This window comes from Bos taurus, chromosome 19 (assembly GCF_002263795.3).
Source record: "Bos taurus isolate L1 Dominette 01449 registration number 42190680 breed Hereford chromosome 19, ARS-UCD2.0, whole genome shotgun sequence".
Taxonomy (NCBI): Eukaryota; Metazoa; Chordata; class Mammalia; order Artiodactyla; family Bovidae; genus Bos; species Bos taurus.
Genome location: NC_037346.1, coordinates 7,163,361 through 7,176,581, shown reverse-complemented (window position 1 = coordinate 7,176,581; position 13,221 = coordinate 7,163,361). Strand labels below are relative to the sequence as shown.

Below are 13,221 nucleotides of genomic sequence, written 5' to 3'. Positions count from 1 at the left end.
CTATGATAAACCTGGACTATGTATTAAAAAGCAGAGACATCACTTTGCCAACAAAGGTCCATATAGTCAAAGCTATGGTTTTTCCAGTAGTCATGTACGGATGTGAGAGCTGGACCTTAAAGAAGACTGAGAGGCAAAGAATTGATGCTTTTGAACTGTGGTGTTGGAGAAGACTCTTGAGAGTCCCTTGGACTGCAAGGAGATAAAATCAGTCAGTCCTAAATGAAATCAACCCTGAGTATTCATTGGAAGGACTGATGCTGAAGCTGAAGTTTCCACCTCATGGGAACTGCTGAGTCACTGGAAAAGATCCTGATCCTGGGAAAGTTTAAGGGTAGAAGGAGAAGGGGATGGCAGAGGATGAGATGATTGCATGGCATCTTTGACTCAATGGACAGAAATTTGAGGAAAATCTGGGAGATAGTGAAAGACAGGGAAGCCTGGAATGCTGCCGTCCATGGGGTCACAAAGAGTGGAGGGAGACTTAGCAACTCAGCAACTTTTTAAAAATATCTGTTTTATTCACTTCCTCTCTGATCTTTATTATTCCTTCTGCTGTCTTTAGGTTTTTCTTTTTTTCTTTTTCTAATTCTTTTAAATGGTATGTTAGGCTTTTTATTTGGAATTTTTCTTCTTCTTCTTCTTTTTTTTTTTTTGAGGAAGGTCTGGATTGCTATGAACTTTCCTCTGAGATCTGCTTTTGCTGCGTCTCATAGATTTTGCAGGATTGTGTTTTCATTGTTACTTGTCTCAACATATTTTTAATTGCTCTTTGATTACATCATTGACCCATTGGTTTTTCAGTAGTTTATTGTTTAGTCTCCATGTAATTTTTTTTCTTTGTTTCTCTTTCTGTGGTTGATTTTTAGTTTCATGCTGCTGTGATCTGTAAAGTTGTTTGAAATGATTTCTACCTTCTTAAAGTCATTGAGGGGATATTTTATATTTTATGTCCTTGTATATAGTCAGTCCTAGAGAGGGTTCCATGTACAGCACTTAAAAAGAATATATATATTCTGGGTTTTTTGGATGTAATGTTCTGGAAATATCATAAGTCTAACTGTTCTGTTGTATCACCTAGGATCTCTGTTGGTTTATTGATTTTATGTCTGGAAGATCTGCCTATCAATGTGAGTGGGTTGTTTACATCTTCCATCGTTATTGGATTTGGTAGAGGGATCATCATGTGTAAAGAACTCACAGTGGGGGGAAATGGTTTAGGATCAGAAAGAAGGCCAAGGCTGCTGGAATGTAGGACGTGAAGGGAAAAGTGAAAAACAAGATTTCTGCCTTCAACAAACACCTCATACATTAGAGAAAAATGTTCCCCAAAGTCATTACTCTAAGGGTCTATCATTTTCCAAATATAACAAGAAGAAGACATCAGTGTTAGGAATAATCTTTCACTAGCTGAGTAAAAACCCGTTTCAAGTTTGTCCTCACCTAGCTCACATAATTTTTTGAAATAGGAGTTATGATTTCATTAGTATGTTGGCTTAGGATAACATTAGTCTTAGGTCGTGTTTACTGAGCATACAGTCTGGCTAAGACAGAGAAGTGACTTGGAGATTGAATTAAGATGCTACACTGACCCGTTTGCCTAGCCCTTTTCTCTCCAAATCTCTTAAAAGGTAAATAAGTATGCTGCTGCTGCTGCTAAGTAGCTTCAGCCGTGTCCGACTCTGTGCCACCCCATAGACGGCAGCCCACCAGGCTCCTCCGTCCCCGGGATTCTCCAGGCAAGAACACTGGAGTGGGTTGCCATTTCCTTCTCCAATGCATGAAAGTGAAAAGTGAAAGTGAAGTCACTCAGTCGTGTCCGACTCTTCTCGACCCCATGGACTGCAGCCCACCAGGCTCCTTTGTCCATGGGAGTCTCCAGGCAATAAGTATGCTAGAATATATCAATTCATTAGAAAACCAAAAAGTGAGTCATGCATATTCATTTATCTCCTCCTCATTTCCTCATTAATTCCTGCAACCACTAATCTGTTCTTCACTTACTAATTTTGTTATTTCAAGAGTGCCATATAAATGGAATGATATACTATGAAGCTTTTGTGGATTGGCTTTTTACTCAGCATACATCTCTGGAGATTTACCCAGGTTGTTGAGTATATCAATAGGTTTGTTCCTTTTTATTGCTGAGTATTATTCCATGGCTTGAATGTACCAGAGTTTGTTTAGTCACTCACCTGTTGAAGGACGTCTGAACTGTTGCAGTTTGGGACAATTACAAATAAAGCTGCTACAAACATTACATACAGGGTTTTACATAAACACAAAATTTGTAGGATAAACGCCTAGTAATGCAGTTGGTAGGATGAACGGCAGTTTCATGTTTAGGTTTTGAAGAAATTGTCAAACTGTTTTTGAAAGTGCCTGTATCATTTTACATTCCCACTAGCAATGTATGGGTGACCTGATATCTCTGCATTATAGTCATTTGGTGCAGAGCTTCTGCTACTGTGATATACATGCAGTAATATTTCATTGTGATTTGAATGAGCCTTTCCCTAATGGAAACCTAATGAGCTATTATTATACAGTGGAACATGAGCAGAGAGTATTCTGAGAGGGAAAGTAAATACCACTCTTGGGAAAATAGATACTACTCTTAAAGGACCATTTGAAATGAATTTTGAATAAGATAATGGTAAACTCCGGGAGTTGGTGATGGACAGGGAGGCCTGATGGGCATGTGCCGTTCATGGGGTCGCAAAGAGTCGGACACGACTCAGCGGCTGAACTGAACTGAACTGATGTAGGGTAAGAAAGAGAAAAAGAAAATTAGAGAATTGAGAAAAATACATAGAGAAGGAAATATAATCAAATATACTATTAGTACTTTATTTTGGAATGTCAAAAGCTTATAGTGTATATAAACATTGTTGCCTTAACCAAAAATGGAAATATAATTAAATTGAGAGAATAAGAAAGTGTGTGGTATGGTGAGAGTTAAATTCTGTTTTAGTTCTATTGCATACATAAAACCTGCAATTGATAAAAAATAGTGATAGAAGCATATTAATTAAAGAAGACGAGTAACCATGAGTGGAGAAGGCAATGGCACCCCACTCCAGTACTCTTGCCTGGAAAATCCCATGGACAGAGGAGCCGGGTGGGCTGCAGTCCATGGGGTCGCTAGGAGTAGGACACGACTGAGCGACTTCACTTTCACTTTTCACTTTCATGCACTGGAGAAGGAAATGGCAGCCCACTCCAGTGTTCTTGCCTGGAGAATCCCAGGGACGGGGGAGCCTGGTGGGCTGCCGTCTATGGGGTCGCACAGAGTGGGACATGACTGAAGTGACTTAGCATAGCATAACCATGAGTAGTAGCGGAGTTAAAGGTGGCTGGCTCTGAGGGGAAGAAGGGCGGTAAAAATGGAGCGAGTAATGGCTGTTTTTTCGCACAAATTTGCCTTTTAATCCTATTCTTATAAGGATACATCACTTGGGACAAAAAAATTAAAAGTGTATAGAAAGAGACTCTCAGAGTATATGAATTTATTTCTATACTTTTTTACAAGAGACAAAGGTATTTCAAATGTCATGAAAAGTTGAAAATAAAAGAAATACAAAAAGACAGAAGGCAAATGAAAACATAGAAAGCAATATTAATCATAAACAGAAACTGAGGGTATTAGGCAAGACAAATAACACAGCTTCTCAGAGATCAAAGATCAAAGGGACAAGTACTTTAGAAAAAGACAGGGATTTAAATAACACACACACATTCACACTTTATACCCAATGGAATTGTCTGCATTTCAAACACCAAGTGTGGTACATATATCCACTGATTCATTGGTTAGCCACAAGTAGGAATCAAAAAAAAAAATCTCAACAGAATACAGTCCACATTTTAAAATGTTCTTATTATAATAGAATAAAATTATAAATTAACAATAAAGCTATAGTAAAAATGTATGGCCAGTTACAAGTTTAAGGTGACTCATCTAAAAACTTTGATTCAAGTGGAAATGAAACATATTACAGATTATTTACAAATAAATGATCATTATAGCCATCCATTTTAAACTTTTTGGATATGGACAAAATATTAATCAGGGCATAAATTATAGCTTAAAATCCATGAGTTAGAAATGAAGACAAATAAACAAGTAAATTAAGCTTTCAAATAAAAAAACGCCACAAAACTAGGAAAGAAACACTAAAGTAAACCCACAGAAAGCAATAGAACTGGCAAAGACAAAGCCACAAATTAATAAAACAGAAAATAAGCAAGTAACAGACTTTATGAATCAAACAGTCAATTCTTCAAACAAACCAATAAAACAGACAAAATCAAAATTCTAAAAGGAAACTCACAAATATATGACTTTTGAGATTCTAAAGGGGCTGTAGCCACAGATGATATTTAAAAATTGTGTTCACCACTATATCAATCATCATAATCTAAATTAAACTTTTATAACTTTGCAAAAGGTATCTACCAGAAAATTACCGTAGACATCATACTTAATAGTAAAATATTAGATACATGTTGACAAAGAAGGTAAGAGAGAAGAATACCTACTATTCTAGTTACTATATGCAATATAGTGGGAACTAGAACTCATATTGATTCTAGTTAATAAAGTGATATCTGAAAAGAAATGAAAAGTATTAGAAAGGAAGGGACAAAATGATCCTTTCTTGAAGATGAAATGACAAAATTCATGAGATGCAAGACAATCTATTGGGACGAAAGAGGCTATCTAAGTTTAGTAAAGCAGTCAACTAAAGATTGTTCTAAAATTAGCAAGAGTTCTTCAACTGTCCCAAAATAGCCCATTTGAAAATATCTTGAAAAGAGAGTTCATTTATAATTAACTGTAAAAATACACTCAGCACAAAACTTTACAGGAATGAAGATCAATAAATAAATATCTATTAAATTTTCCTGAAAATGTAAAACTCAGCTTTGTTGGAAATATATGTCATGGGTGAGAAGTCTCTCCAAATTAATTTAGGAATATGATGCAGTTTAAAAATTCATTTTGGAGGAACATATTGCCATGCTGTTGGTGCTGCTGCTAAGTCGCTTCAGTCGTGTCCGACTCTGTGTGACCCCATAGACGGCAGCCCACCAGGCTCCCCCGTCCCTGGGATTCTCCAGGCAAGAACACTGGAGTGGGTTGCCATTTCCTTCTCCAACACATGAAGGTGAAAAGTGAAAGGGAAGTCGCTCAGTCGTGTCCGACTCTTTGCGACCCCATGGACTGCAGCCTACCAGGCTCCTCCGTCCATGGGATTTTCCAGGCAAGAGTACTGGAGTGGGTTGCCATTGCCTTCTCCATTGCCATACTAGATGTTAAAATATACTATGACATTATTATATGGTATTAGGATAGGTATAGGCATTGAGACAGAGTATGGGACTATATAAATATTTCCACTTCCAGTTTAAAATCCCAGGAAAAAATATTTCCACAGGTAAAAGAGACACATACAAGGGCTGAAACATTGTAAAATAGGAAAAAAATCAAAACCACCTATATTCAGCAGTGGGCGAATGATTAAATACACTACGACCCCTCTGTCTATGGAATAGGAATATTATATAACTATTTAAAAGGATGAATATCCAAACACACTGACATGTATATTGTTGAACTGAAAAAACATCTAACTGTATGACTAGACAAATAGCATGATATTTATCTTAGAGTACACAAACAATACTATACATCTGGGTGTATATACATATATGTGCACATACATCAAGAAAGGTTTTGTAAGTCTACACATTAAACTCATAACAGAGGATAACTTGGTGATAGAGATGTAACCTTGAGAAAAGGGTAAATCTCAACTTTTTCTTAATTTTTTAAAGTCTTAAACCTTTACTTTTATTTATTTTTTTAAACTTTTAATTTTAAATTGGAGTATAGCCAATCAACAATATTGTAATAGTTTCAAGTGGACAACAAAGGGACTCAGTCATATATATACCCATCCTCCCCCAAACTCCCCTCCCATCCAGGCTGCCACGTAACACCAAGCAGAGTTCCCTGTGCTACACAGTAGGACCTTGTTGGTTGTCCATTTTAAATCTAGCAGTGTGTACCTGACGATCCCAAACTCCCTGACTATCCCTTGCCCCCAACGTCCCCCCAGTAACCGTGAGTTCCTTCTCTAAGTCTGTGAGTCTGTTTCTGTTTGGTAAATAAGTACCTTTGTATCATTTTTCTTTTTTAGATTCCATGTGTAAATGACATGACTTGATATTTGTTTGATTTTTTTCTTTTGTATAATTCTGGACTGTGTGTTTTGAAAGTTAGATTTTTTTTTTTCTAAATGAAGACAATGCAGAAAGGATATGATTCATGACATATGTTACTACAGAAAACTTTACAGGTTGGTTGGAGAGTAAACTGGCTGGATGCTGACTACTGAGTTACTAGCAGAGGAATGACGGACTAGGATACAAAGGCTCTCGCAGCTCAGAAGAAATGACTTTTGAGTAGTGTAGGCATTCTCTCACTCTCACGGGATCTTCTGTTTTTCCTCATCATACATGTCACTCAACTTGCTTCCACATTTTCACTTGTGTGCAAAAAGTTAATGCGTTGCATTGCATTGCATGTCCTCTGGATGTAACAACTTCTGCCTCTCTGAGTTGCTTTCATTGCATACTTTAGGCTTCACTTCTGCCCAAGCAAGCTAAATAAAGTTATAAATATCACTTTGTGGGATGACATCACTTCAGTCTAGTAATGAGGGTAGTCCCCTCATGCTTATGATCAGATCAATTCTTCAATTAATTAAACATGGAAAATAAATATATTTCCTATGCAATATATTTTTCTATTTAGACGAGTATCTTTCCAATTACAACATATAGGAGGAAAAAAATAGAAGGGGTAAAAAATAGTATAAAGTACTGAGCAGTGTGTACCCAAGTCCTGTGAAGTCAGATTTTTCTTAAGTCTTATGAAAAGACAGCCCAAGTGATCAAGTCATAATCAAGTTCACACTGTCATTGTAAATGATCAACCCTGAGGGTTTTAATGTGCAGATGCTGGGCCTTCCCTCCTAGAAGCTGCAGTGCCCCCAGACATCTCTCTGGAATCCTTTGGCTTCCTCTCCTTCTGAGAAAGAAACTGGAGGAAGTGGTTGGCAGAAGCACCAGCCTGGTCTTTGAAGAAGCAGATACACTACCAACTCCCAAAAGGTCCTGGCAGTCTCTGCGGGAAAAAGTGCTTTTTTATTTATTTTTGAAAATGCCATGAAATGAGGAGCAGTTAAATAATTTGCTATTCAAGCCTTTGTAGGAAGGAATCAGGGAGGCAGTTTCTAATCTCTTAGGGAACAAGATGGGAAGAGAGGTGGGGAAGGACATCATCCAAACCAAGGTACTGCCCACATGCACTGGAGCAGCTACAGCATCTTGTCATTGGCAGATTGCAAAGTGTCACCACTTCAAGGCCTGCTTTTTTAAAAAAAAAAAAAAAGCTAGAAAATGAATCATCCTGTAGATGGAAAACAGATGCTGCACCGCACCTGTTAAAGGATACCGTCCTATCCACCCTCAGCCCTGCAAAGGGCAGTAAAGTCACTTTTGAAAAAACTTTCTGCTTTGGGACTGCTGGGAAATGACATATCCTCTGCAAATGAGAGCTCCGGGTAGGTCACCCAAGGCAGCAAGGAGAAAATGTGGAACGAAGTTCTGGCACTTGTCTAAAGCATCAGAGCATCTGAAATAACTCTTGTTTTGCTCTGTAAGCCATGAAAACTGGTGAGATGGGACCGAAAGATGTAAGCACTCTTGGAATCTAAGGAAGAAATACTTAGAAACAGACTAGCTCTCTGAGCTCCGTTTTACTGTTTTCAAGGAACATGCAGGCAGAGAGTCTAGAGAGTCTCACTCAAGACCGTTTTCTGGGTTTTGAGCTGAAATGGATGACTTTAATCTCCAAGTTGTGATGCCTGTTGGCCTGGTATATAAAGAGATGCTCTATAAAAGATTTCTGGATATCAGTGAACGTTTTTTGAAAACAAAAAACAAAACAAAAAACCACATGTTGGTGCTGCTGCTGCTAAGTCACTTCAGTCATGTCCGACTCTGTGTGACCCCATAGACGGCAGCCCATCAGGCTCCCCCGTCCCTGGGATTCTCCAGGCAAGAACACTGGAGTGGGTTGCCATTTCCTTCTCCAATGCATGAAAGTGAAAAGTGAAAGGGAAGTCGCTCAGTCGTGTCCGACCCTCAGTGACCCCATGGACTGCAGCCCACCAGGCTCCTCTGCCCATGGGATTTTCCAGGCAAGAGTACTGGAGTGGGGTGCCATTGCCTTCTCTGACATGTTGATGAGTTGAATGTAAATAAGAAGCAACAGAAGGATTCAGATTTTCTTTCAAAAACTGGCTTAAGCATGAAGGGGGAAAATATCCAGTTGTCAAAATAGGCTTGAGGTTTTGCTGAACCCAGTTCTGGAGAGCAATATGTTTTTGCCAAACTCTAAATACTGCAGGGTTAAACCTTCCCTCTAACCAATTAGATAATTGTCACTTCATTTTATGGATTTCTTAATGGTTTCTTCTTCTTTTTAAATGCAAAGAAAACAATTAGCCTTGTCTCAGTGTAGTTTTGTTAGTATTTCCATAATTAAATAATTACTTCAACCCTGAATTAAAAACTGTCCTGCTGTCTCTAGGTACAGTAAGCTGGCAGCTGTTTTAAATAACCCTTGAGAGTGGTCAGGTTAAGGACTCAATTTATGACCTTATAAATTAACACAAGGAAACCTACTCCATAATGCAACAGACAATTCTATTTATAATACTTAATTAAGCCTCTCCAGTCTCTAACAAAACCCATTTGTGACCTTTCATTTCAACCTCACCCAAATGCAAGTCTCCTGAGATGATACGTGTTAATATGTGAATGTTGATTGAATTTGCTGGCATTATGGTTGGGCATTAAATAGCTGACAGTCTGGATAAATTAGCTCCTGATAGCTCACTAATCAAATGTAAGAAGAAAATGTCAAGTTGGGCAGCATTGATGAAACTCTTTATCAAAGCCCTGGGCTGGAGGGAGGTAGAAAGAAAGGAAAATGTCATGTCTAACATTGCCTGCAAACACTTGCTCTGAATTTCAGAAAATCTTGGCATCCAACAGAAAGTATCAGAATTGAATTGAAGGATGGCTGTGGGCAGCCATTCTTGGTGGTCTCATTTATCTGCTGTTTCCTCAGGCTGCCCTCTCTTAGCTTGATACAGAAAACCCAAAGTGATAAACAATCCAATGCTGTTTTACCTAAGATATAAAAAATAGTGGAGATATCTGGAAAATTGCAAGTAACTCAGAAAGCTACAAATTGTGGGTAATTTGGAGACATAGAAAGTCCTCCTGGGAACAGGCCCTAGAAGGAGAAAGGAAGCATATACTACGTGGACATTTCTGTGGTCCGTGGGAATTGCAGTGACCTGAACACAGAAATTCAGCCTTGTGGCCTGGCATTTCAGAATATGTGTGGAGAGTCTCATCAAGTTTTAGAATTGTTCAGGGAATTTTCATACGTCTTCCTGAATCAGGAAAATAGATTTCTTTCTTTTTTGTCCATCATATTCAAGAGTCAACATAATGTGATATTTCTGGCTCCACTGTGAGTCTTTAGGTAAGTTCGTCATTTCATTGCTCCAGTTTTCTCATCTGCAAATGGGAACCATAACAGCACCTACTTTATAAGGTTGTTGTGAGGAATAGAGTTAATACATATAAAGGCTTTACACAGTGCCTGGAGCGTGGTAAGCACCATGTAAGCCTTGGCTGTTATCCTCATAGCATCTCCATAAAATCTTTCTCCTGTGGGCTCTCTCCTTTCCCAGGGCCACTATAGCAGTCAGGTCAGGCTGTCATGACCTCTCTCCTGAATAAAATAGCTTCCTAATTTATTTCCTTATTCCAAATCCACATGTCTTCCAATACACTGTATGTGCGTGTGTGCTAAGTCACTTCAGTCGTGTCTGACTCTCTGCAACCCTATAGACTGTAGCCCGCCAGGCTCCTCTCTTCATGGGATTCTCCAGGCAAGAATACTGGAGTGGGTTGCCATGCCCTCCCCAGGGAATATTCCTGACCCAGGGATTGAACCCGTGTATTTTATGTCTCCTGCATTTGCAGGTGGGTTCTGTACCACTAGTACCACTGGGAAGCTACATCACACACATGCTGGAACCTAAATGCTTGAAAAATCTACTTCTGATTTTGTCCCTGTCTTATTCAGTGGTCTGCAGAGTTCATCAGATAAAGCCTAAATTCCTTAACCTTGATTTCAAGCCTCATTCTATCCCTCCCTTCTAACCCTAGTTCCACTTTCCAATTGTATATTTCACTGCTTCTTCTCATGAACTCTGTCCTGGAGCCACTTGAAGCTTGCACTGCAAGCTCCCTTGCTCTCCTCTACTTGTTATGGTATGTTTTTGCTTTTGTATGTGCGCTCACTGTTCCCTTCACTTGGAGTTCACTTTTCTTTGAATATCTTCTGGCTCAAATCTCAGCCATCCGTAAAAGCCAGGCCCAGTTGCCACTGCTTCACTGGGGCCTTTCCAGTTCTATCATTTAACTATCCCTCTCCTTCTCTGATCTCCAACATTATTGTTGTTTTAATTATCAACCCTAGTTACCTGCTATTACAGCTACTAATTCATATGCCCCCTATTCAGTATGTGCTATATCTTTAACCTCTGAGCCCTGTAGACAGAGGTGGCTTCTTTAGCGTGTCCTACTCAGAACTGTCGACAAGTGAATGCTATACACAGAGGAGGTGCTTGCTCTGCAAGCAAGAATGAAATATTAATACTATTAGTCTGTGACACTCTCCATCACCTTATCACTCTCTGTGTGAATGCCTATGGAAATACTTCAGCTTGAAAAAGTAAATGGGATGAAAAAAATCTTTTCAGCAGGAAAAACAAACATGCAAAATGTGCAATTGCTCCTCAAACAGCAGTTCGTATTTTGAGGAGAAGCAGTGACAAAAATATTTGGAATCCAGTACCTTTATATCTGGTTACTACAGCTGCGTTGACACTGAGAGGCTCTTGAAAGCTGACAGTGAGTGATGTGCTGCTGGTTACCATGAGACAAGCACTGGTGGGTGCTTCGGGGGCTCCTGGGACAGAAGGAGAAACACAAGGATCTTAACAGAGCAAATCCTTTTCAAACAATGTTCCTGTCTCTTCAAAGGATACCCTGAAACACACACGATGGAGACATTTGTTTGTAGAGCCTAATAGCTTTTGCCTTTGAGCATTTTCATTAGAAGTCTCAATGGCCTTTATTTGTTGCCATCGTGGTCTTATTTGAGCATTAGAACATCTTCTGAAGGGGTAAATAATACCAGTTAAGCCTTCTCAAAGTATCTTAGAAACACAATAGAAGATTGGGCTGGACCAGTGGAGAGGAGGTCAGAAAGTGTTAGCAGGAATCAATATTGTAGGTAGAACTACTTTTATGTAAATCATTTCACTGGAGCCTTTTTGCAACCCTGTTGGGTAGAAAGAATGAGTAACCACATCCACACTTTTAGGATGAGGAAACTTCAACCCAAAGAGGCCGAATTACTGGTTCAAGAACACAGTAAAGATATAGCTAGGATGAAAGTCCATGGCTTCAGATGCCCAATTCTGGGCTCTTCCCAGTATGGAATGCTAACTTGACTTGCTCTCACTCTGCCTCCCATGACATCAGATACTATTTTTCTAAGAAAGACTTCATGGGCAAATGTCATGCCCACTAACCCCAGGTTTTAAAGGACGTCTGTTACTCAGGGTACTTTTTGACACCCAGAAGATGTTTTTTAATTTAGAAAAAAATTTTAAAATGGCATCAAGTTAATGATTTGATGATTCTAGTATTATTTCTAGTATTAATCTATCCTAAATGAGATACAATGGTAAATGCATTTATTGAAACAGTTGCTGAAAATAATTTCAACAATTATTGAAATGCTTTTTATTTAAAGCATGTTATTAGCATTACTAAAGGGATTGTTAATATTAAAAGCAACCTTTCATGAATGTTACTTAAGCTATTTGCTTCAAGAGAAAGGATTAGGCCTAGATTTGGTAGTTAGAATACCATACTACAGAAAACAAGAATTTCTCTGCCTTTGGTGTTTATCACGAAGCAGAGGCAGATAGTTCCCAAACTAAGGAACTGAGCTTTTCCTTATATTAAACATTTCAAGTCTAATTTTTTTGTTGTTTAAATAAGATCACCTTTTGGAATAAGAGTTTAATGTTTTACAAGTGTTCGGATTGTATATGAATTTTTATAGTAGGGTGACACTAAGCCGTGCCTTCCAATGCTAAGGAGTATTATCCTGAAACAAAGCTTTTCTTGAATTAACAAAAAGAACTGGTAAAGAGAATGGAAGTGCAGACAAAAGCATAATTCATAGGTTGGTTATCCTTCTCTGTTGGCTGTAGTAACTGAAGGTCAGTTTATATAAGCTGTATATAGTAGAGAGTTGAAAACAACTTAATCTTGAACTTGAAGCAGAAACTGGACAGATAGGCAAACAAGTATTTTTCCACCTCCACATCTCAAAATGAAGCCACTTAGGGAATCAGACCATCCAGGCCATTAGACATTAGGGTGTAGCGGGAGGAAGGAGCTAGACGAGTGTGACACGATGGAGGGCAGCCAACAGCACTAAAGCCTCATGGCTGTGGTCAAAGAACCTATCAGGAGCCAGAAAATCAAGCAAGACAAAAGCCCCTTTGACAGCCTCCCAGAACCCCTGCTCAAAGAGGCTGACAACGGCCATCCGTGATCCCTCGAGTGGCAAAAAATCAGCGAAAGAAGTCCTGCTGTCTCAAACCAGGGTTCAGTTAGTTAAACGAACAAGTCCTCTGCTTATACTCACTGGCATGTTCAAAGCCTGTTTTCATGCGTCTGTAGAGTCGGTACCTCCACTCCCAAGCTTTCAGCTGTTTCTCTTTCTCTGTGTTGTCCAGACTGAATCCTTCATTCTCCACCTGAGCAGACAGTTCGCTCACCCTCTCCTGGGCTTCCTGCACCAGTGTGTTGAGGTGTATAGATCGGCTTTCCAGGCTGACAACTGGAAGGAAAGAAATGGGCTGACTCGCTTTTTCTTTCTGGGCAAACGCTGCTTTGTTGACAGGGTATCTGGGAGTCTACTACGAGTTTTTAAAAATGCCTGGGGCAAGTGGAATCTATATTCATTATTAGCTATCTTAC

At 39.1% G+C, this 13,221-nt stretch overlaps 1 protein-coding gene across 1 annotated transcript in view; it reads right to left on the bottom strand.

The window, feature by feature from the left end:
- The window catches only part of ANKFN1 (ankyrin repeat and fibronectin type III domain containing 1), a 481,998-nt gene that overhangs the window by 135,623 nt on the left and 333,154 nt on the right, over window positions 1-13,221 (bottom strand). The window contains exons 6-7 of the mRNA XM_059878382.1: window positions 12,887-13,081; window positions 11,015-11,128 (exon numbers count right to left, since the gene is read on the bottom strand). Coding sequence (XP_059734365.1) covers window positions 11,015-11,128; window positions 12,887-13,081 — 309 coding nt within the window. The remainder of the gene's footprint in view (window positions 1-11,014; window positions 11,129-12,886; window positions 13,082-13,221) is intronic.